Source organism: Pteropus vampyrus, unplaced genomic scaffold (assembly GCF_000151845.1).
Source record: "Pteropus vampyrus isolate Shadow unplaced genomic scaffold, Pvam_2.0 Scaffold358, whole genome shotgun sequence".
Taxonomy (NCBI): Eukaryota; Metazoa; Chordata; class Mammalia; order Chiroptera; family Pteropodidae; genus Pteropus; species Pteropus vampyrus.
In genome coordinates, this window is record NW_011889139.1 from 2,035,401 (window position 1) to 2,055,885 (window position 20,485).

Here is a 20,485-nt window from a genome sequence, read left to right on the forward strand (position 1 = left end):
AGAAAGGGCGGAGTAACAGAGATACTTCAGTGACCCAGCCACAGCAGACAGACAAGACAGAGGTAATCAAAAACAGAAAACAGAGGAATAGCGGAGAGGGAGGGGAGGCACCAGACCTTGAGCTAGGAAGGGCAAAGAGGCAGCAGACACAGGGAAGCCCCTGAAAAGGGAGAAGGAAGAGGCAGGCAAAGAAGTTATTGAAGTGGCCTACCATGTACCAAGGGCATCTTCTCTTAAGCCCCAGCACAACCCTGGGAGAAAGAGGTCTTTGGCACCATTTTATGGGGGAAGAAACTAAGCTCGGAGGTTAAAAAACTTGACCTAGGCCTGAGCCTTTAGGTACGGCAGCAGAGACAGAATTTAAACCCAGGTCTGGTGTCTTTGGGAGTCAAAGCCTTTTGCCACAACCCACAGTAGCCCTGAGTTGTCACTTCCGGCCTCCCCACCTGGGCATACCACCCACAGCTGAGTGGGGAGCTGGCAGAGGTGCCCCCGACTCCCTCCACTGGGATGTCCCACTGAGAGCTTGTCAAGCTGGTTTAGGGGAGGAGTGGGGAAGTAGATGGGGTGGTATTGCATGGGGAGGGTGGCTGTGTGCAGACCTGACTTGGCCTCCTCAGCAGCAGGCCTCCCAACAGATGCTTGGACTAGAGTTGCCTTTTTTCCAACCCCAGCTCCCCATCCCTCTCTCTTACCTCCCTCCCTCCCATACCCTTCTGATTGCAAGAGCATGATTTTGGGCAAGTTACACAATCCCTATGAGCCTCAATTTCTTATCTCTAAGCCTAAGGTAGTAACAGTGCCTACCATAAAGATTAAATGAGAGGAAGCATGTACAACTGTTAGCACATGGTAAGTACATAATAAATGTAAGGACCGTCATCATCATTATCATCACCCTGCTCCAAGCACACAGCTTCTGGAGCCCATATCCATCACAGTGAGACTGTTGTATATGTTGGTCCCAGGGTTCCGATTTAAACAAGATCCAGCCCCTTGCAGTGCCTGGCCCAGGGCTAGTGCCCCCATCTATAGGAGGGGCTTCTGTGCAAGGCCCAGATGCAGGTGGGCCTCAGCAGGGGGAGAGCTGAGGCGGCCTACAGAGCATCCCCTCAGCCCTCCACTAGCTCTTTTTTTTCAGAGAATCACGAGCAGCTGTGGCTGGGGGCTCATTTGTGCCTTGCCTCCTCAGAAAGTAGAAGGTCAAGGCCAGCTGGAAATGTGCTGAAAACTTTGCCTCTTCAACCCACTACAGAGAAGAGGAGAGGGAGGCAATTAGTCTCCAACCTCAGGACTCATTCATCGTTTTCAAACATCCAGGATGTGCCTGGCCCTGTGCCGAAACCTGGGAATATAAAATGAGTCAAGCCAATTTCTTCCTTGATAGTCTGAAGGAAGAGGATCAGGATTTCGTGTCTGCAGAGGCCTGTGGGGGCCAAGGGGGAGTTGTAAAGGGTTGTGGGGCAGGGGTGGGGGCAGTAAGGCTACTTGCAAGAAGGGACCAAGTCCAGTGTCAGACTACCTCCTTTGTCTGCTGACTTCCACCTTGGTTTCTTCTTTCTAAAGGAAACTGTTCAGCCCACTGACATTTTTTTTGAGGTTTCAGATAAATCGTGGAAGGCACCACTTTTCATGGAGTCTCCATTCTGATACCCACAAACTTCAGCAAAAAAGCCATGAACCCAAGGGGGAGAGAGGTGCAGAGGTGGAGGGAGAAAGCAGAAGGGGCCAAGTTCAGCAGTGGGGCGGGGGCGGGGTGCGCAGCCGCTCCTTCAGAACTGCTGCAGCTGCTGAAGGGTTTTCTCTGAAATAGAATATTGTGACAGAGAGGGCACGGCGGGGCTAAGGACAAGGCATTTCCATAAGAATCCTTCTTGGAGTGCAGTGGAGGGGAACCTTGCTTAGAGGCAGCCTTCGCAGAGCCCGGAGTATAAATCTCCTGGTCCCGATTCAACAACCAGCCCCGCTCCTTTTCCCAGTCCGGGGAAGAAACTGGGACAATAAACTGGGGCAGAGCTCACACCCTTTCCTGCTTCTCTGAACGTGTGAATGGTCCTTGGGGCTCTGGCCTTGCTCCCCCACCCCAGTTGGCTAAATGAGATTCTGCGATTTAAAAAGATCATTCTCAGAGCAGTTGTTGTATCTGTAAAATAACAATGGCTGTCATGAGTGAGGGGTTACAACTTACCAGGCACTGTGCTACCCTGCTTAGGTATTGGTATCCCTATTCACAGAAGATGCAACGGATATCCTAGAGGAAAAGCAACTTGCCTTAGGTCACTCAGCTAGGAAGAGGTGGGTCAGGACTAGAACCCAAAACCGTGCTGTACACGCCGATTTGAAAGGAAGAAGTGGCCAGCTTGGGAAGCAGTGGGGATGGAGGGACTAGAATCTCTGAATGAGAGTTTGGTGGGGAGAGTAAAGTAAGGGGTAGCCCCAGGTGCTATGCCACCTGTCCAGGCCTCTAGGACTTAGGAGGAAGGAGACAGTGACATCTCCCTGGCTGGTGGCCACTTCTCCCCACATAAAACCCTCTCTATGTGGGTTTTGAGCACAAACCTAGGAGTGAGAAGCACTTGAGCTCTGGGCTGGGGAATAGGCAGTTAGAACTTTCTGGAGCACCTCCCCCAGCAGGATGAGCTGAAGCCCACCAGGGAGGTGTTAATGAAACAGGGAAGCTGCGAACAGAGCCAGGAGTGATTCCAATCTGACGCCTCCACCCCAGCCCCCACTAGTAATGAGCTGGGACCTGCCCTTCTCCCCAGGGAGTGGGGTGAGGGGAAAAGGGGATGTCCTTAGGCATCTTTGTTGCTTCAGATACCTTTCATCATTATTATTTTCACTGCAATAAAAACAAGGAAGCCTCACATTTATTGAGCACCTACTGTGTCCCAGGCACTGTGCTAAGTCCTTTTCATACGTCATTAACCCTCAAAAACATACATGGTCTTATTCTTATCTCCATTTTGTAGATAGACAATCTGAGGCTCAATCAGTTTAAGTGACTGGCCTGAGGTAGAGCCAACATTTGGATCCAGGACTGTTCGACTCGGAAGTCTGTATTCTTAATGCTTTTGCTACTGTGCCTCTGACATGATCCAATGAGGTCCTCAGCAGGAAGGCGGATGGGGTGGAAATGTTGCCATCTGGGGACAAGTTGGGAGCCCGACCCTGGGGGGCATGGGAGTGGGCCCATGCCTCCACAAAGGCAAGTATGTTTGTGTGTGGCCCCAGGGCTGGAGCTGGTGTGAATAAAGGAAGCAAATCCAGCACATCATGTGTCCTAAAAGTTCCAGAACTGGAAAAAAGAACAGAATCCCAGACCTACCACCAAGCCTCTCAGTCCCTTGTGTGCTCTTCTCCACTTGAGCTGAGAGTGGGGCGCGGGGAGGGCTCTAAGGAGGGGCCCACAGCTCTGCCCATTGCCTGGGGAGGGCTGGAGAGGGGTACTGGCTGAGGAGGACTGAAGTGGTGGTGGTGGGTGCTCAGAAGACCCCTGCCTCCTGGTCAGGGAGGGAGGGGCTGAGCAGCTCCTTGAGTGGGGTCCCATGTTTGTAAACATCATTAATCAGAGATTAGCAGATAGGCATGCTAATTGCACCTGTGGACGCCAGAGACCTCAAGGTTGATTACATTTACAAACTGTGGGGCTCCCTGGCGGCCTGGCCCTGCAGGAGTGGAAGTGGGTATCTAGGTTAGGACCCCAGCCTGGTGGAGGAAACTGGCAATTTAGCTTATCACCAAAAAAAGAATTCCAGCCCTGGAGAGGAACAGGGGTGTTGACAACAATTCAGCTGCTCTGGAAATACCAAGCCAGCCGCCAAACCTTCTGAGACCCTTCCTCTCTTGGCCCAGGAGCCCTGACAAAGGCGGATCCTGCAAATGTTACTTCAAACCCCTCCCCTTCCCAACACTCTCCAGTGGTTCTCTGGGGTAAATCATTGAGGGCTGCAGCTGAAAGGGGCCCTAGAGCCTATGGGGAAATTGAGACCTGACTGGTAGGAGAGCAGAGCCCCAGTGCCCTGATCTCATGGTCTGCCCCCACCAAGCCCCCATGCGGTGAGAACAGCCGCCATCCTCCAGGCACTGCCTGAAGGCTTCAAATGCATGATTTCATTTAACCTGCACCATGATGTCCTGAGGTGGACACTGTCATTATGCCCATTTTATAGAAGAGGGAAACTAAAACTTAGAAAAGTTAAGGGACGTGTCCACCACTAGAAAGGCACAGAGCTAGACTCAAAGCAAACTGCTTACCAGCGAGGACCATGCTCTTGGCCACTGTTCCCTTCTCTGGCTGCATCCTGACCCTGCCCTAGATGGACCCACACCCGTCTACGGCCACGCCACCCTAAACGTGCCCGATCTCGTCTGATCTCGGAAGCCAAGCAGGGTCGGGCCTGTTTAGTACTTGGATGGGAGACCGCCTGGGAATACCATGTGCTATAGGCGTTAAAAAAAAATTAGCAGATGGACCCACACCCAGCCCCTCAGCCACAGCCACCCCAGCCCCCATGTATCTAACCACACCTGCTGAGCAGTGTCTATGTGTCAGGCACCGTGGCCGCTCCTAGGAGACACAGACCTCAGCCTTGGCCTTAGGGCCTCAGGTGCTTTTTCTTGGGAATGGCTGGTCTGCATGACTTAACTACATACCCGTGTGTGCGAGGCAGGTAATTACAGCTTCAATTCCCTTTCGTTCATATGAACCTGTCTTCCCAGAAGCTGACCAGCTTGCTGCCCAGTGGGTGAAGCAGGGAAGAGCACCCTGTGCCTGGCTGTTCGCTCAGGAGAGAGGCCCTCTAGATGGCCCAGACCACAGGGACCCAAAAAGCTGATGAACAGCATATCTAAAGCAGGTCAGATATGGTTCCAGACCTCACAGAGAAATCCCTGGGCAGGTGAGGGGCTCTGGACCCCAAGTACCCCCAGCCTCAACTTCTACTTTCCATGCTGGGTTTGGTCCTAGAGAGCAGAGCTCGATTCTGTACCCCTACACGGAGAGAACACAAGGACACCTGAGTTCGTTTTCATCAAGTCTGTTAGTCTGTGTTCTCCAGAGAAACAGAAACCAATGAGAGACAGATACACACACAGAAACATACATACTGACATACTGGTTTATTTATCATAGAGAATTGGCTCATGCAATTATGGAAGCTGGCAAGTCCCAAGTTCTACAGGATGAGTCTGTAAGCTGGAGACCCAGGAGAGCAAATAGCGTTCCCATCTGAAAGCCAGCAGACTGGAGACCCAGGATGAGCCCTTGTTTTAGTTCCAAAGGCAGGACTGGATTCTTACCAGTCAGGCTTTTTATTCCACTCAGGCCTTCAAACGATTGAATGAGGCCCATCTACACTAGGGAGGGCAATCTGCTTTGCTCAGTCTTCCAATGTAAATGTTAACCTTATCCAAAACACCCTCGCACACACCCCCAGAATGTCTGACCAAGTATCGGGGCACCCCATGGCCCAATCAAATTGACACATAAACCGAACCATCACATCCAGGTTTGGATTATTGTGTGCTAGTCCTAGGTGCACAGTCCTTTAGTTTTCAGACACTTTTTACTGATATGCTCTCGTTTTATTTTTACAACTGCCCTGTTGTGGAGAGGGTAGGTGGAGCAGGTATTAATGGCAGTATCCCCACTCTATAGATGAGACACCATCTAGGTAGGAAGCCGTGGAGCCAGGGCTGGAACCAGCATCTTCTAAAGAACCTTACGGACGGATGAAAGGTTGCCTGGTGTGTGCTTTCAGGCATGTTCTCAAAAGCACGGGTGTGAATGATTTGGAGGACATTTCTTGGACAAGAGCGGGTGGCTCCAGGGCCAGTGATTCTCAAACGTGGCTGGACACCAGCATCTGGGGAGCTCTAAGAAATGCCTGCGCCTGGCTCCTTCTCCAGAGATCCTGCTTTCATCGGCCTGGTGCCTCTGGGCATCTGGAATATTAAAAGCTATTCCCCTCCCTGCCCCCATGACTCTAAGGTGCAGCCAAGGTTCAAAACCACACTAGGTTCTTAGTCAAGAGTGTGGCAGGGATGGAGGAAGCAGCGTAGTACGCCAAAGGTTGACACGTGCCAGTGGAAGTCAGAGCCTGTGTGCCAGTCAGGAACAAACAGCTCCAAGTGAGACTGATGTGGTGGTGATCTATGGAGTTTATGAAGGGGTTTCTTCCTTTCTTGAGGAAAAAAACAAAACAAAACAAAACGTTGACTTTAAAACATTCTTAGGCTCTTTTTAACCAAATTCAAATGTTCTAAATTGGCATTAGAATTCCAAGATAAACCCACGTTACAGAGAAAAGGGCGGTATTTATCAAACATCTACTATGTGTGCAGCATCGAGTTCCTACTGTCCTCTGTATCCTCCCAGCAACCCAGAAAGGCAGGATTATCCCTTCGCTGAGGAGGGGACTGAGGCTCAGGAGGGCAAAGAACTTGCCCAAAGTCACACAGCATTCAGGATTCGAACTTAGCATTGCCGTCCTCCAGATTCTTGCTCCAGAGCAGTGGTTCTCAACTAGGGTGAGCCTGTTCCCCAGGGGACATTTGGCCTTATCTGGAGGGATTTTTGGTTGTCACATCTGGGGGAAAGGGGGTGCTACTGGCATCTGTGGGTAGAGGCCAGGGATGCTGCTAAACATCCTACAATGCACAGGGCGGCCTCCACAACAGAGACTTATCTAGCCCAGAGTGTCAACAGTACTGAGACTGACAAATCTTGCTCCAGGCTTCTCAGCCTGGGCTGCACATCAGAGCCATCTGGCGGCGGAGGGAGGAGGGGCAAGGGGGGAAGGGACTTTAAAAATCTTGATGTTCAGGCTGCACCTGGACCAATTTCATTGGCCTTTCTAGGAGTGGGTCTCAGTGTAAATTGTTTCTTAAAGCTTGCCAGGTAGTTCCAATGTGCAGCCGAGATGACTCTAAACTACTTACACTGGTGGCTTCTGCTCCGTTTGCGGGACCCTGAGGGAGGAGCGCCAAATCAGTATGGATGGTGTAGCAGCAACCGTGTCCTCACACCTCCCAGAATCAAAGGCCAGGGCTGTTCGTTGGTTCCTTCCGTGGAAGTGGACCCACCGAAGACTCACTGGTCGGGCATGGGGGACTGGAGGGCCACAGGTGGGCGGGGTAGGGTCGGGGTGGGCGTTGGCTAATCTTTCCCTTGCCTCCTGGGGGCCACAGCCAGGAATCTCCCCCAGGTGGCTGCGAGAGCTTCTCAAAGAGACTGTGGACCAAAGAGCAAGGCTGCCACCTAATGGAGGAACTGGACAGAATGGTCCACTGGTTGAGTGCCTGCTGGACACCAAGTGATGTTTTATTTGATCCTCACAACAGCCCAGTGAGGGAGATGCAGACGAGGGCCCTGAGGCACATAAAAATGAAGCCACCTGCTCAAGGCCCCCACAGTAGGGCAGGGTTTGAGCCTGGATTTGTACCCATCTGGTCCACAAGAGAGCCCCAGGCCTCCCTCTACATTCTCACACTGGTTCAAGGGGACTAGGACCCCTGGAATGGGCTGCCCAATTCCCTTCTGATGCCTAAACTTCTCCTTGACATCCAGGCAGGACCCAGGAGGAAAGAGACTCTCTGAACTAGCACATTCTAGAAATTAATGGGCTGCCATCTCCAACACCAAGTCCAAACTCAAAACAGGAAATGGAACTTCCTCTGGTACCACCTCAAAGCTTCCTGCCCCCAGAGACAGTGATTAATAAACAGGGCCTGGGTGCACAGTCAGGCAAGAGATTCCAGCACATTCAAACACGTGGATGTACATGCAACCCACCCCCTGCCCTCCAGCACACACACATCTTGAAAAGTCCAAGTCAGCCCCCATCTTGCCTCTCTTTCTCTTTTTCTGAGGACAGTCCTGGGTGCTGAGCCACTCTGGGCCCTTCGGATGTGGCTGAGGGCTCTTGGGAGTCTTGGTGAATTTGCTCTCTCTTCCCATCTCCCACAAAACCTTTCCTCTGGCTGCAAATGGAATGAAGAATAATTCCTGTACAGATAGACAGGACAGGGAGAAAAGAGAGAACTGAGAAAAGGAAAGATCATGTGTCAGGCACTTCCTCATTTTATCCTCAAATGGATGTATTTTCCTCATTTGGCACAAAAAGCAATTGAGACACACAAAGACTGAAAAACTTGTTTAGGATAAACTAGCTACACGTGTGATCAGGAGGCAAGAAGGGGAGAGCAGACTCACCCGCAGCCACAGAGACATTCAAAGACTCCAGTCCAGGAGGCAGCTGTCTTCCGGGCAGGATGGTAAGGAGAAGCTGGCAGGAGGCCTGCACCTCCTGGGACAGGCCTGAGCCCTCGCTCCCTGTAGAGCATGAGGGCAGGTTAGGGATGTCCCAGCTGGACATGCAGGTGCTCAAGAAATGCATGTCTGAGCACGGAAAAGCAGGGACATCTACCTACCAAGCACAAGGAGAGTAGGCCGGTCCCAGAGGAACTCCAAGCAACTCGTGATGGGGATCTCAGAGGACTGGGAAATCTCAGGCCCAGGGCAGCCCACTGTGCCAGCCACGAGCCAGCCCTGCTGGGCTTTGGCCTAGAAGGGGGAAGAAGAAATCATGTTCTAGCTCACTAACTCTCCTCAGAGCTCTGGCCAAGAAGGAGCCCAATCTTGCTATATACAGACTCATTCCCTCACTGAGCCATTCAATTCAGTCAATAGTTATTAAGCACCTAGAATGGGCAAGCTCTGTTATAGGCACTGGAGAGAGGGCAGTGAACAAACAGGCCAAAATCCCAGCATCACAGAAGGGGAGTTGGAGAGGGCCTCACTGGAGTGACTTTTGAATACAGACCTGAAGGAGATGAGGGAGCACCGTGGAGACATCTGGGGGATAATATTCTAGGCAGGGACCAGTAAGTGCAAAGGCTGAGAGGTGGCTTCTTACCTGGCATGTGTGAGGAACAGCAGAACAGCAAGGTGTCCAGTGGGAAGGGAGCCACTGAGACAGGAGAGGGAACAAAGGGCCATATGAGGTAGAACCTCGAAGGCCCCTGGAAGGACTCTGGCTTATACTTGGAGAGAAATGCAAAGGCTTTGAAAGGTTCTGAGCAGAAAAGTAACATGGTCTGACTTGTGTTTCAACAGGATCACTGTGCCTGTTGTGTTGAGAGCCAACAGCAAAACCAAGGAGACCACCTTGGAGTTTTCTGCAATAATACAGGCAGTAGATGATGGTGGCTTGGACCAAAGTGGTAGCAGTGGAGATGGTAAGAAATGGTGAGAATATGGAAATAACTTCACAGTAAAACCAAAAGGATGCGCTGACGGGTGAGACACAGAGTGTGAGACCAGTAAAAATCAAGGATGACACCAGGGTTTTGGGCCTAAACAATTGAAGGAATGGAGGTGCCATCAACTGAGCTTGGTAAGTCTGCAAGAGGAACAGGTGCCCTGCTTTGGAAATGTTCGGTTTGAAATGCCCGTTAGCAAAAGAGAGTTGCTGAGTAGGCAACTAGATACATGAACCTGGGGTTAAGCAGCAAGATCCAGGCTAGAAATACATTTGGGAATCATTCAAATATAGATGGTATTTAAAGCCATGAGACTGGATGACACAAAAAAGAAATGCCTACATACAAGAACAGATTCAAGGACTGAGACAGGAGTATGGTCAGGAACTGCCAAATGCAGGGCAATACTTCCCCCTTGTGTCCATCAAAGGAAGCACAGCCGAAGACACCAGCACGCTCCAGGAGAGGGGTTTCTTAGATTTGTCCCCAGAAGTTGGGGTTTTCGTGGGGGGTGAGGGAGAGGATGTTTTCTGTTTTTTTGTTTGTTTGCTTTTTGTGTGTGAGGGAACACAGGAAAGGCATGAACTAGTCCTTGTTCAAAGAGCCTTTCAATCTGTGTCCCTACTGAAAGAACCCAGGCCTCCTATCAGCTAAACACGGAAGGCCTACTTAGTAGGCAATGAGGCACTGTGGTAAATTCGCAGGAGGGGCAAAGAGGTATGGCCGGGGACAGAGTGCAGTAAAGCGAATGACACTATGAAGCCCTTAACTTCAGACTCTGCTCCACTTGTGATTTGAAACACTCTGGGATCCTTCTTTAGAAGGATGTAGGAAGTGATGCCAACATGCTCCCTTCTCTCCCCTTCCTCCATCTGCTGCTGGCTAAGTGCCCTTGGGAAGGCTGAGCTTAGCTTATTTCTGCTTTACTTCCCCCACCCCCTTACCTGTAAAAAGCCTTCCATCAGTGGAGAACACGTCCATCACCTCCACAGCCCCCGCGCTGGCCTTGCTGACTATCGGAGTGAGCGGGCAGCTGTAAAGTTAGCCCCACATGAGGCTGAGTAATCTCAAGCTCCGTGCCCTACCCTCCTCCCGGCCCCCAAGGGTTATAGATGAGAATTCTAGCGATAGAGAGGCTTTGCTGAGGGATCGCCAAAGGGTCAAGATGGTTAGGCACTCGGCTGTGCCTCGAAATTGGGGCACATGGAAAATAAGGGTCGTCCGTGCCTGTTTCTCTGGCTGATGATGAGCTTATCCACTCCGAGGAAGTGAGCGGAGCGCAGCACAGCCCCAAGGTTCCGGGGATCCTGGAGCCCCTCGAGGACGAGCCACAGCTGCTGGGGGTCGCCTCCTGGCCTCGCCTCCCCAGCCTCGGTCCAGGGCCGGGGCCGCAGAGGGCTCACCTCCATGCAGACGCCCTGGTGGACCTGGTAGCGGCAGAGAGCGTCCAGCTTCTGTCGTCTGAGACGCAGAACAGGGATGTCCCGTGCCTCGGCCACGCGGAGAAGCTCCGCCCGCTCCCCTTGCAGTCCGGACCTGCCGGCCTGGAGCAGGAGCCGGGACACGCGGCGGCGGGCGGCCCGCAGAGCCAGGAGACACGGGAACAGGCCAAACAGAAGTTCTAGTCCCCCGGCGGACCGCGGAGTCGGCGCCAGGTCATCCAGTCTCAGGTGACTTAGCCACTCCCCACCGGGCTGCTCCCCGCGCCGCGCCGCTTGGGAAAAATGACGCGCTAGGAGGTGACCGGAGCAACGCCAGGTCGCGCCCCGGAGGGCCGAGAGCAGCGCCATGGCCGATGGCCCCTGCTGCGTCCTCAGAAGCGGTCACTGCCGACGGGATCCACTCCCCGGCCCCAAACACGGGTTAAGGGGACCCCACAGCAGCCCCCACCCTGCCTCCTTAGACAGAGGAACGAACAGCCTAGACTCCCTGCTCGAACATAGCCTAGAATTGAGTAATCGCCCCTTCCCGAACCCCACGTGGGCTGCTCCGCTTCCGGGTTCGGGCGGCCCTGCCCCCTGCCCGGCGACGTACTGCGCAGGCCCGGCCACCGGGTCGTCCCTACAGCGCCACCTGCGGGCCTGACTGAGCAGCGACCTCCACCGCACCGCGGTGATCAGCGCTGAGCTGACCCTGCTCCAGGCTTCATTCTGTGCGCTTGGAGGTTCCAGGAGGTTGGAGGGTCGCATTCATTCAGGCACCAGCAGAGGACACTTTAAGGGGACGTGTTCAACCAGTTCAGTGGTAGTGCTTCCCTCCCCACTTCCAGTCCACCACCGGAAGCTTATTTTCCTCAGAAGCTATGGCATCCAGCCCCTCCTCTGAACCTCCACTGTCTTGTCAAACCCTCAGCACCAGTAATCAGGACCTAGCAATACCTTCCTATCTCGTGGCCGCTGATTCTCTAAGTGATAGTCTGTGCCTGTCCTGTGGCTGCTGACAAGCCAACTGATGCCCTTGGCCCACAGGTAATGGCCAGACCCCTTGCTCAGCACTCAGACCCCCAAGGATCTAGGCAAGAGCCACCTTTTCAGCCCCATCTCACTCACGCACTACGTTCTGTGCTGTTCCCACAACACTGCATGCTCTTTTGGGCCCCTGAGCCTTGTACGTACGCCCTGTTGTCTTCTTTTCCGGCTGGGAAACTCCTACCCATTTTTAAAACCCAACCCAAACTCACGCTCCAGCAGTGAGGCCCTAAATCCACTCACTTTCCCACTCACCTGGAAGAAATTCTGAAACAACCACCCCTGAGCACAGAGCAGGGAGGAGAACAGAAAGACACTCCTGAAGCCAAGATAGGTTGTTGCGATTTTTCTTTTTTAATAATCACAGTGAAAAACAATTGGGAGGCAGGCCCTGGTATCTTGCTGACATTGTCTGAGTACAATGATGATCCCACGGGGGGCTGAGAAGCCACAATTGGACAGAACTGGGATGGGGGAAGAGAAGGGGCAGTGGGTGTAGTCAGACAGGGAGAGGAGGAAGCCTACAGTCCTTGATAGCGATTCAGATAGGTGAGTTCTCTCTGCCATCTCATCCCTGAGCAACATGGGGTGGGATTCGAGAAGATAGAGGGAAGCCCCCCTTTTGGCCACAGTACCTTCCCCAGGTCAAAGGGAAGAGACCAAGGACAACAAACAAAGGTCAAGGAGCCCAAGAAGGGAACCAAGAACCTGTCGTGAGTGACTGCTTTTGAGTTAACGGGTAAAACAATTAGGGACACCACCTCTTCTCTCCAGCCCACTTTTCACATTTGTGGCGGAAACAATTTGATAAGATAAAAAATCTGAAAGAAACAAATTTTCTAACCCCTGGTGGGGGTGGGGAGAGGAAGTAGAATCCAGGAGTCCAGAAATTAACACCTACAATCCAGAGGCAGGAACCAAGCCGTGAGGGTCGGGGAAGGAAGACAGGGCTCCCCACAGCAAACTAGGTCTCCTGTTCCGTGGGCCTCATTTGGATGTCTCCGATCTGTGGAACGCACAAGCCTTGAGGCAACCAGGACACACTTCCCACACCCTTAAGGCCTCCCTGCTCTCCTCCTCTGGGGATGGTTGGGCTTCTCCAGGGCATGGACAGCCACGGCCAGACTTACCTGGACATGTGGCGGGGTGCTGAGGGCATAGATGACAGCCTCTGCCACATCTTCAGGTTTCAGACACTGAGAGCACCAGGAGAAAGGGCGCCCGAGATGAGAAAAGAATGAATCCAAGTTCCTTCCCACCACTGAGGTCCCCTCCAGCATCCACATTCCCACCCCAACCCTCCAGGAGGGGTGACGGGCTAGCTAGAAGGGCGGGGTCTGAAGGCCAAGGTTCTTTTCCCTCTGCCCTAAGAGTGAGTGGCTTCACCAGGCCCAGAGGGAGGCCCCACCTTTATGTGTTCATAGATGGCAGCTGCCTTCTCAGAGTCCTTGTCATAGAGTCTGAAGGCGAACTGTGTCTCCACCACTCCTGGAGAGATGCACTGGGCCAACAGAGAGGGCCTGTTCAGGGGCTGGGCTTTGCTCCACCCCCACCCCAATCAGAGGCCAGGCCTTGGGGAGATTGGAAGTTAAGTATGGAAGCCACAAGGCCCCAGCTTCAAAGTGATAGCTGCTCCATGTCCATCAGCTGCCTCCTCCCTCCAGAGCTGCCACTGGCAGCTTTGATATCTACCATCTACAGAGCCCTTACCATAAGCCAGGTATATGTTTTACAAAACGTCTCAAAAAAACCCTCATAACCTGATAGATATTATCATCTCCATTTTACAAAGGAGAAGACCAAGGCTTCCAGCCATTGTGCACCTAGCTTCCCATAATCCCTTGCTTTCCCTCAGTCTCACCCCACCATTCTTTCCCTGCATGTTCCATTCAGGCCAGCCTCCTCCCATCTCAAAGTTAGTGAATCGAGGAAGCTCAAGTACTGAGCAGGGCCATGCAAGTAGTGGCAGAGTCCAGGAGCTCTGTACCCAGTACACACTCCCAAGGGTTCTAGGCAATAACCCTGGACATGGGCTCCCTGGGTAGTATGGGTGGGGTTAGGGAGGGCCTACGCCTACCCAGTCCCCACCAGGGCCAGGCCACACCCTCACCGTGGCTCGGATGTGGGTCTGGGCCTCTCGAAGCTCTTGCCTCAGTCCCTCTGTCAGTGAAGTGACGGCATACTTGGTAGCACTATAGAAATGGGCCACAGACAGGGGTACCACTCGGTGGCCAGACATGCTGGGTAGAGGGACAGAAGGGGAAAAAAGAGAGTGATGCTCCCAAGAGATCAGCAATGCCCCTTGCTATACCAGACAACCACACCACCTAGATGCCACAGAGAAGCCTTCAAAAGGGAACCTCTAGAGTCCATCTTTGTGGCCCACTAATTTAGCTTCTGTTATTCAAGCAGCTCCTGAACGCCCTATTCTTCTAGAAGTCCTCCCTCTGCTGACCACAGAATCCACTCTTCCGGTCATGTAGGCTGTCAAAAATCTCTCAATTTCATCTGCATGTTTCACCAATATGGTTCTATTAGGAGATCTCTGGGGGCAGAGGCCATGTCTCCCTCTCAGACCAGGAGCTATCCAATGATACTGTGTAGTCTTTCTTTGTACCACAAGGTAGAGTTCATTCCAGGGCCTGACAAATGGAGAACTTCAGTGCCAGGAGAGCCCCCAAGCTTCAGCTGCAAAAAGAAGGGGCTGAGCCACCCATTCTAGCCAACTAGGGGCTGACACACACTGTTCTTTCCCTCACCCTAATTATGTTATTTGGGTTTTAACTGAGTATATTAAATCCCTATTTGCCACCAAAGAAATAGGTCCAAAGAGGTCAAATGAGCTGCAGCAGATTGCCCAGCTTGGAGGCTGAGTGGTAATCTGCACTTGAGCCCTTGGTCATCTGCCTCACCTGTTGATGTGAATGATGTGCCCGTCGTCCACCTTCCGCTCCTTCATGGACTGGTAGGCTTCCCGCGTGCAGATGCAGAGGGCCAGCACATTCACCTGCAGGCCGGGGAGGGCAATGGGGTGTCTCCAGCTCGGGCCCATCTGAGCAGGTGATGGAGCCACAGAGCACTCCGGAGGGGTGGTGGGGAGGAGGCACATTCCAAAACAGTGTTCAGATCCTACCAGGGACCAGCAATGGACCCAGGACACCTTGCCTTAGGTGCTCCTTCCCCTAAAGCTACCAGCCCCAGATGACAGCAGAGGCAGCTCCTCCCTGGCTGACCTCCAAGTTCCTGCAAACAGGAATGGAAATCGCCCAAATCCACCCATGACCCAGGAACCCTCCCTGTTTTGGTTGGTTCCTCTGCAAACAGCAGAACCTCTGCCTTGGGGAACCATCTGCTTTTCTTCCCGATACCCTTCTCTTCTCTGGGCCAGAGTCTCTGGCCCTGCCCTCTCTTACACAGCCTAAAATCCTTTCTAAAATGGCTTTAAAAATCTCTCTCCTCAAGCACCGACCCTAGCCCCTTGACATCTTACCCAGCTACTACTCTCTGTTCCTCTCCTGTCCCCTCCCTTAAGATTACCAGTGGAGAAGACAAGGCCTAACCTTCTTTCCTTTAACTTCTGTTCCATCTACAAGACTAAGCACAGAGAATATTTAGAGAGTGGAGTATCTTGTCACAGGATAGCTAAGGACCTCCCAAGGGCTCAGGGACTTCTTGTCTTCCTTGGCCCAGCCCACTCCTATTCACTCTGACAGGGGTGACCCCAAATCCTCATGCTTCATAGAACAGAGCCCTGAAGAAGTGTCTCTTCTCTAAAGCTTCTGCCCAGCCCCACCCCTTAACCTCACCCAGAAGGACAAGCAGAGATAAAGCTTTCAGCAGGTCCTCATGTCTCGCCTCTCCAGAAGAGAGGGGACCAGCTAGGAGATTAAATGTTTCTCTTTATCAGGTGTCAAAGCTAGCCATCAGGACAGAACACTCTCGGTGCGAACCTGCCTCAACATTCACGACAGGACACAGGAGGCTTTTAGCCCTCTTTCTGGTCCTCTTAGCAGTGTGGGTGGGTGGGGCAGAGAAGTCTGCTCCTGAGGACAGCTGGTGTAGGAGAAACAGATTCCTTGGGGTCAGGAAATCTCCTAGGTCTTGGGAGTTAGGGGTGGGAGTGGAGAAGATGCCTCACAGGATGACCCTAATAGAATCACATACTTGGCAAGCTGAAAGAGGCCTTAGGGATATAATATAATTCATTTTACAGATGGGCAAGTTGAGGTCCAGGTTAGAGACCCACCTACTGCAGATGAGGGCCACAGCTTGGATATCCCAGAAGGCTGAAGGCAGGGATAGTGCTTCGTTTTCACTGATTGTTTCAGTGTTCATTGTTCATTTCCTGGCCCAAGCACCTGTTAGGTGCTAAAGCTACTGTGAGCAGATATGAAAAGGATTGTGGGGGCAAAGACGTATCCCATTTACACACTGCTTTCAACTTCTCAGATACTTTCAGACCCTAATATTGCTTCATAATACAGTCTAGAAGTTGAAAACCTATGTCCTGAAGACTGTGTTTGGTTCACACGTAGTTTTAAAACATTTTAAATTCATTTCCAACTTGTATTGTTTCATTCATTCAAAAAAATATCTTGAGTAGTTACAGGCTGAGGTGTAAGAGGAAAAAAAATCCTTCCTCTCATGGAGATGAGGTTTTGGTGAATGGGAGGGGTAGCACATAAAACCCAAGCTCCCCATCTCTCCCAAAAAAATCATAAAGTCTGGCCACATGGCCACACTGTCCTATAGCAACGATGCTAGACTTCCATAGTGGATGCCGCTGTACATGGCCGTGTGCTCTCCCTTGCTGCAGATCCCACCAGACCAGCCTCAGTCACGTACCTACTTGGCCCCAGGGGACATGGGAGTTTGTGACCCCAGATATTGATGGTATAGGTGTGTTCATCCCAATTAAATATGACCAGAATGAAGTGCAGAGAGGGTAACTACCTGCCTGAAGCCACATAGTAACTGGCAGGGCTGGGTGAGAACATCTTCTGTCTCCTGGTTCCTTTTCTTCCCAAAAGACCATGTTCCTAAGTGCTCTGCACAGTGCTGACATGTGGGGACAGTCAATAAACAGCAGTTCTCCCCCCGAATAATCTTTCTTCCAACAGAGAGAAATAAGCCTAAACTTTAAGAACTGCACCCAGGGCCTCAAAGAAGAATGGAAGAGATATGGCCATTCGTCTACTCATTATCTCTCTGGTAGGGAAAGAAGCAAGGGGACAATCAAGGTGCCCCAGGTAGGAATCCAAAGCTCCCTCTTGCTAGATGTCCTATCCTGAGCAGCGTTCTGGTTCACAGGCCCCTGGCTCCCTGCTCTCCTCCCAGCCTCCCATTCCAGGCCTGCAGCCCTTACATTGAACATGTCCTTCCAACCACTGGTGCTGCCTGAGAGCAGGGTGTCAGTCCGGGCCAAACCAGCGTTGTTGATGCAGATGTCCACACCGCCGTGCTGACAGCGGATAGCCGAGAACATGGAGAGGATGTCCTCTTCATTTGACAGGTCACATCTGAAGGGGATCAAAGTCCCGGGGTAGCCTGCACTCTTACATTCAGCAGCCAGCTCCTATGAAACCCAACAGGAGTCTAACTGGAGTGAGCTGCTCACTCCCACACCTCCCCAAGCAGAGACAACCTCCCTCCGCTGTCACCACTCATAGAACTCTCCTTTGGCGGCCACCTTTCAGTCACATAGATATTGGGACTGCCCATCCCCCAAAGTTTGTCCTCTTTGGTCAAAGTCCAGGGGATAAGAGCACTCCCTGAGTGAGGGAGGGGAAAGCTGAGATTTTCAATGAAGGAACCTTACAGATGAATTCGAGTCTTCAGTTCTGAGAAGGGGCTAAGGCTCTGAGGGGGACAAAGAAGGGGACCAGGGATCCTGGAATGGAATGATATTTCTTGTCTGCCTCTCCTTCAATAGGAACACCTTCTCTGCTCATAGGTAAGACGCACCTCTCACTCCACCCCATGCTTCTTCCACCAGTGCCAGGAGTCACTGAGCTGGTTCTCTCCCATCTCTTCTTAAGTACTTCTCTGCTATCACCTCATCTAGTGCCTTATAGAAGGGGTGATATGTGAACTATCATCCTCCACAAATTGCAGTGGCTCATAGTTCTCACACTGAGAACTCTCATACTTTTCAATCGAGTTTAACTGCCAATCTCCCCTCGCCCTACCCATAGGAAGGATCAGGAAGTCAGGACATATTCTTTCTCTCAGTCCCATGGTGTGCCACCCTCCACCCAAAAGTTTCTCTGGAGACCGAGGTAAGTCAGGTGGCAGGTGGCACTGGCAACCCCCTGTACATCACCAAGGCCCCCAACACACTAAAGAGTCTTGAGAGAGAAAGACCTGAGAAAGCAGAGCCACTGAGAGATGGCTGTGAGGAAAGCTGACATTCAGAAGCAGGAAGAAACAGCTATGTAGCCTTGGAGGCCAGTGACTGGGCATCTAAGCCTCGTGAAGGTGACTACATGTGTGGGAGGGAGAGAGCTGAGGGGTGTGGGATGCCCTAGAGGAAAGCCAACTTGGCCAGCTGCCCTGGCCTGGAGCCCTTCCTCCCCCCAAACCAAGCTGGGAATAAGGGGCTGGATCAAGTGACCTAGGAAATTCTTTTCTTCTTTAACTCTCTGGGAGTTTAAAAGGTATAGCCCTCTGGGACTCAGAAGCACCCCCTTCACCCAATTTTGCCTACTCACGACCACCTCAGGAAATAGAGATTCTCTCCGTAGGAGGCCAAAACTCAAAACAGTTTTAATATCAGTCAGTAAGAGCAGACTGTGGTCAAAGAAACCTGGACTTCACCCCACCCCTGGCAGGCAACTTTTCCCTTCCTCTGCCAGATTCAAACCCCCTGCAGGAAAGCCAGGATGGAGTGACTGAGAATATATTTCTCCCTGTCACTGCCTTCCCTGCCTATCCTCATCTGTCCTCAAAAATGGCCTGAAATCATGTTGGTCCCCTCACAGTGGAGGCATTCTCCTCTCATTAAAAGAGTCATCATAGGGCTACGTGATCAGCATGAGGGTTCCCTTGGGGCTCAGGAGCCCCTTTTCCTGACTAGTTTGGGGTGAGGGAGTAGGAAGAGAAGGCAAGAGTGGCTTTAGAATTAGGGAATCCAGTGTTCTAATCCCTGGCCTGATCATCTAGGCTCCAAACCTCCTGAGATCCTCAGGGTAGAAAGCAGGGAGGGGCAGAGTGGGGCAAAGGTGTAGCCAGGTGACCTTGGGACTATCTAGGAGGCTATAAAGTATACCTTTGGTCGTCAGCAACAGGGGAGGGAACAGTTCTCCTTCCTGTACACCTTCTCCCTCTGTCCCCACCCAAGGACTCCGTACTCTATCCCTGCTGGGGGACTTTGAGCAATGGTGGAGGCAATGCCCACAGTTAAGCACTAGCCCAGCCCCTGAGAGTGACCTTGCCAGGCAAATCCAATGACCTATCATGGAAAAATCTCCTCTTCTTCCTCCATGCTCCAACATGGCCAACTTCATTTCATTTGTCTCTGAGCTCTTGTTGCTCACAACTCTGCTCCCAAACCCAGCCCCACCTTAAGAGGAAAAACCAGGAGTTCCAGTTCCACATTGCTTTGTCCCCTCAGAGTTCACATGTTCAATGCCCTGTTCCACCTACTCAGTCTCATCTAGGACAGTGAAATTAGAGAAAGGTCTACCTGTGAATATCCCATCGTCAATCTCTTAGGCCCACTGGGTAGGGATTACCCCTCAGACTTGGTGGGGAAAGGGACTAGCCTCTTCAGAAAAAGTTCCCCGTCATCAGACTTGGCTGGGAAATGATCACCATCAAAACCTCTAGCTTCTGCTCATCTGGCTGGCCAGCCACTTTGCTTGGCTTTGTGGGCTAGGTCTGGGGAGGAGAGGAAGTAATCCAGCAGCGAGCTTAGCCACCGAAGCCAGAAGACTTTCTTTCCTTCTCCCTGGCTGCCTAGCTAGCCCCTGATCTCTGGTTCCCTTCTCCTCAGCCTACCAGGGCAGGCAGGTAGGAGAGGAGAAGATGCCCAGGAGTCGAAAATTTGGACAATCAAAGACTCTATTTTGTAGTTTAAGGAGAATAAAATTGACTACGTTTTAAAAAAAAGTCAAAAAGTTGGTACCCTAGAACAGGGGCTGTACGGAGAAAAGGCTCCGTACAAGACTGGACTTAAAATAGCGAAGGTGAAGGCCTCCCCTACTAGGCCTCCTGCCCTTGAGCCCGTTGCAAATGACCCTGGGGTGGCAGGCAAGTGAGCGAAGCGTCACAGCGCGACTCCGGCCACTCCCCCTCCCCCACCTGGACCCTACCCCAGCGGAAACGACGGCTCCCAGAGCGACCCGCTCCCCGACCAGACCTTACCTCTATATTGCCCACAGTGCGGGCACAACCCACCACCTTCAGCCCCTGCTGGACCAGGGCCCGGGCCACGGCCGCGCCGATGCCCGCCGAGGCCCCCGTCACCAGTGCTAGCCGGTCACGCCACCGCTCCATGCCGGCCCTGGCCATGGTCCCGAGCCGCCCGCCCACCTCGTTCCGCGAGCTGGGCACTAAGGTAGCGGAACTCTGCCCTAGGTCGCAGGGGCTTGGCCGCCCTCTCGACACAGCCGCCGCAGCCTCCGCCGCCGCTCGGCCCCTGTCCGTGACACGCCTGGACCCGCCTCCAACCTGGCCGGCCTCAGGCCGGGACTCCACCCTCCTATCCTCCGGGACCTGCCACATCCCGCCAGAGGAAGGCCGCAGCCCCGCCG

The 20,485-nt window shown here is 52.5% G+C and overlaps 2 protein-coding genes and 1 pseudogene across 4 annotated transcripts; 1 reads left to right on the plus strand and 2 right to left on the minus strand.

The window, feature by feature from the left end:
• The first annotated feature begins 4,333 nt into the window (after window positions 1–4,333).
• Window positions 4,334–4,452, plus strand: LOC111731273 (annotated as a pseudogene).
• Window positions 4,453–7,291: 2,839 nt separating this feature from the next.
• Window positions 7,292–11,283, minus strand: MRM1 (mitochondrial rRNA methyltransferase 1). Its single transcript, XM_023522830.1, is given in 6 exon segments — window positions 7,292–8,008; window positions 8,216–8,335; window positions 8,434–8,566; window positions 10,209–10,224; window positions 10,226–10,297; window positions 10,492–11,283. Coding segments are annotated over 6 exon segments (1,077 nt in total). The 5' UTR covers window positions 11,055–11,283; the 3' UTR covers window positions 7,292–7,835.
• Window positions 11,284–12,063: 780 nt separating this feature from the next.
• Window positions 12,064–20,455, minus strand: DHRS11 (dehydrogenase/reductase 11). Of its 3 annotated transcripts, XM_011379409.2 has the most exons (7): window positions 20,097–20,451; window positions 17,098–17,307; window positions 14,645–14,739; window positions 13,843–13,972; window positions 13,141–13,233; window positions 12,863–12,928; window positions 12,064–12,738 (listed from the first exon to the last, which is right to left on the minus strand). In XM_011379409.2, exons 1-7 carry the CDS (start codon window positions 20,241–20,243, stop codon window positions 12,697–12,699), a joined length of 783 nt encoding a protein of 260 aa, XP_011377711.1. In that variant the 5' UTR covers window positions 20,244–20,451; the 3' UTR covers window positions 12,064–12,696. The 3 variants fall into 3 exon arrangements, with proteins under 3 accessions (XP_011377711.1, XP_023378600.1, XP_023378599.1); XM_023522832.1 differs by lacking the exon at window positions 13,141–13,233 and having other exon boundaries at window positions 20,097–20,455; XM_023522831.1 differs by lacking the exon at window positions 12,064–12,738 and having other exon boundaries at window positions 12,773–12,928; window positions 20,097–20,455.
• Between the last annotated feature and the right edge of the window lie 30 nt (window positions 20,456–20,485).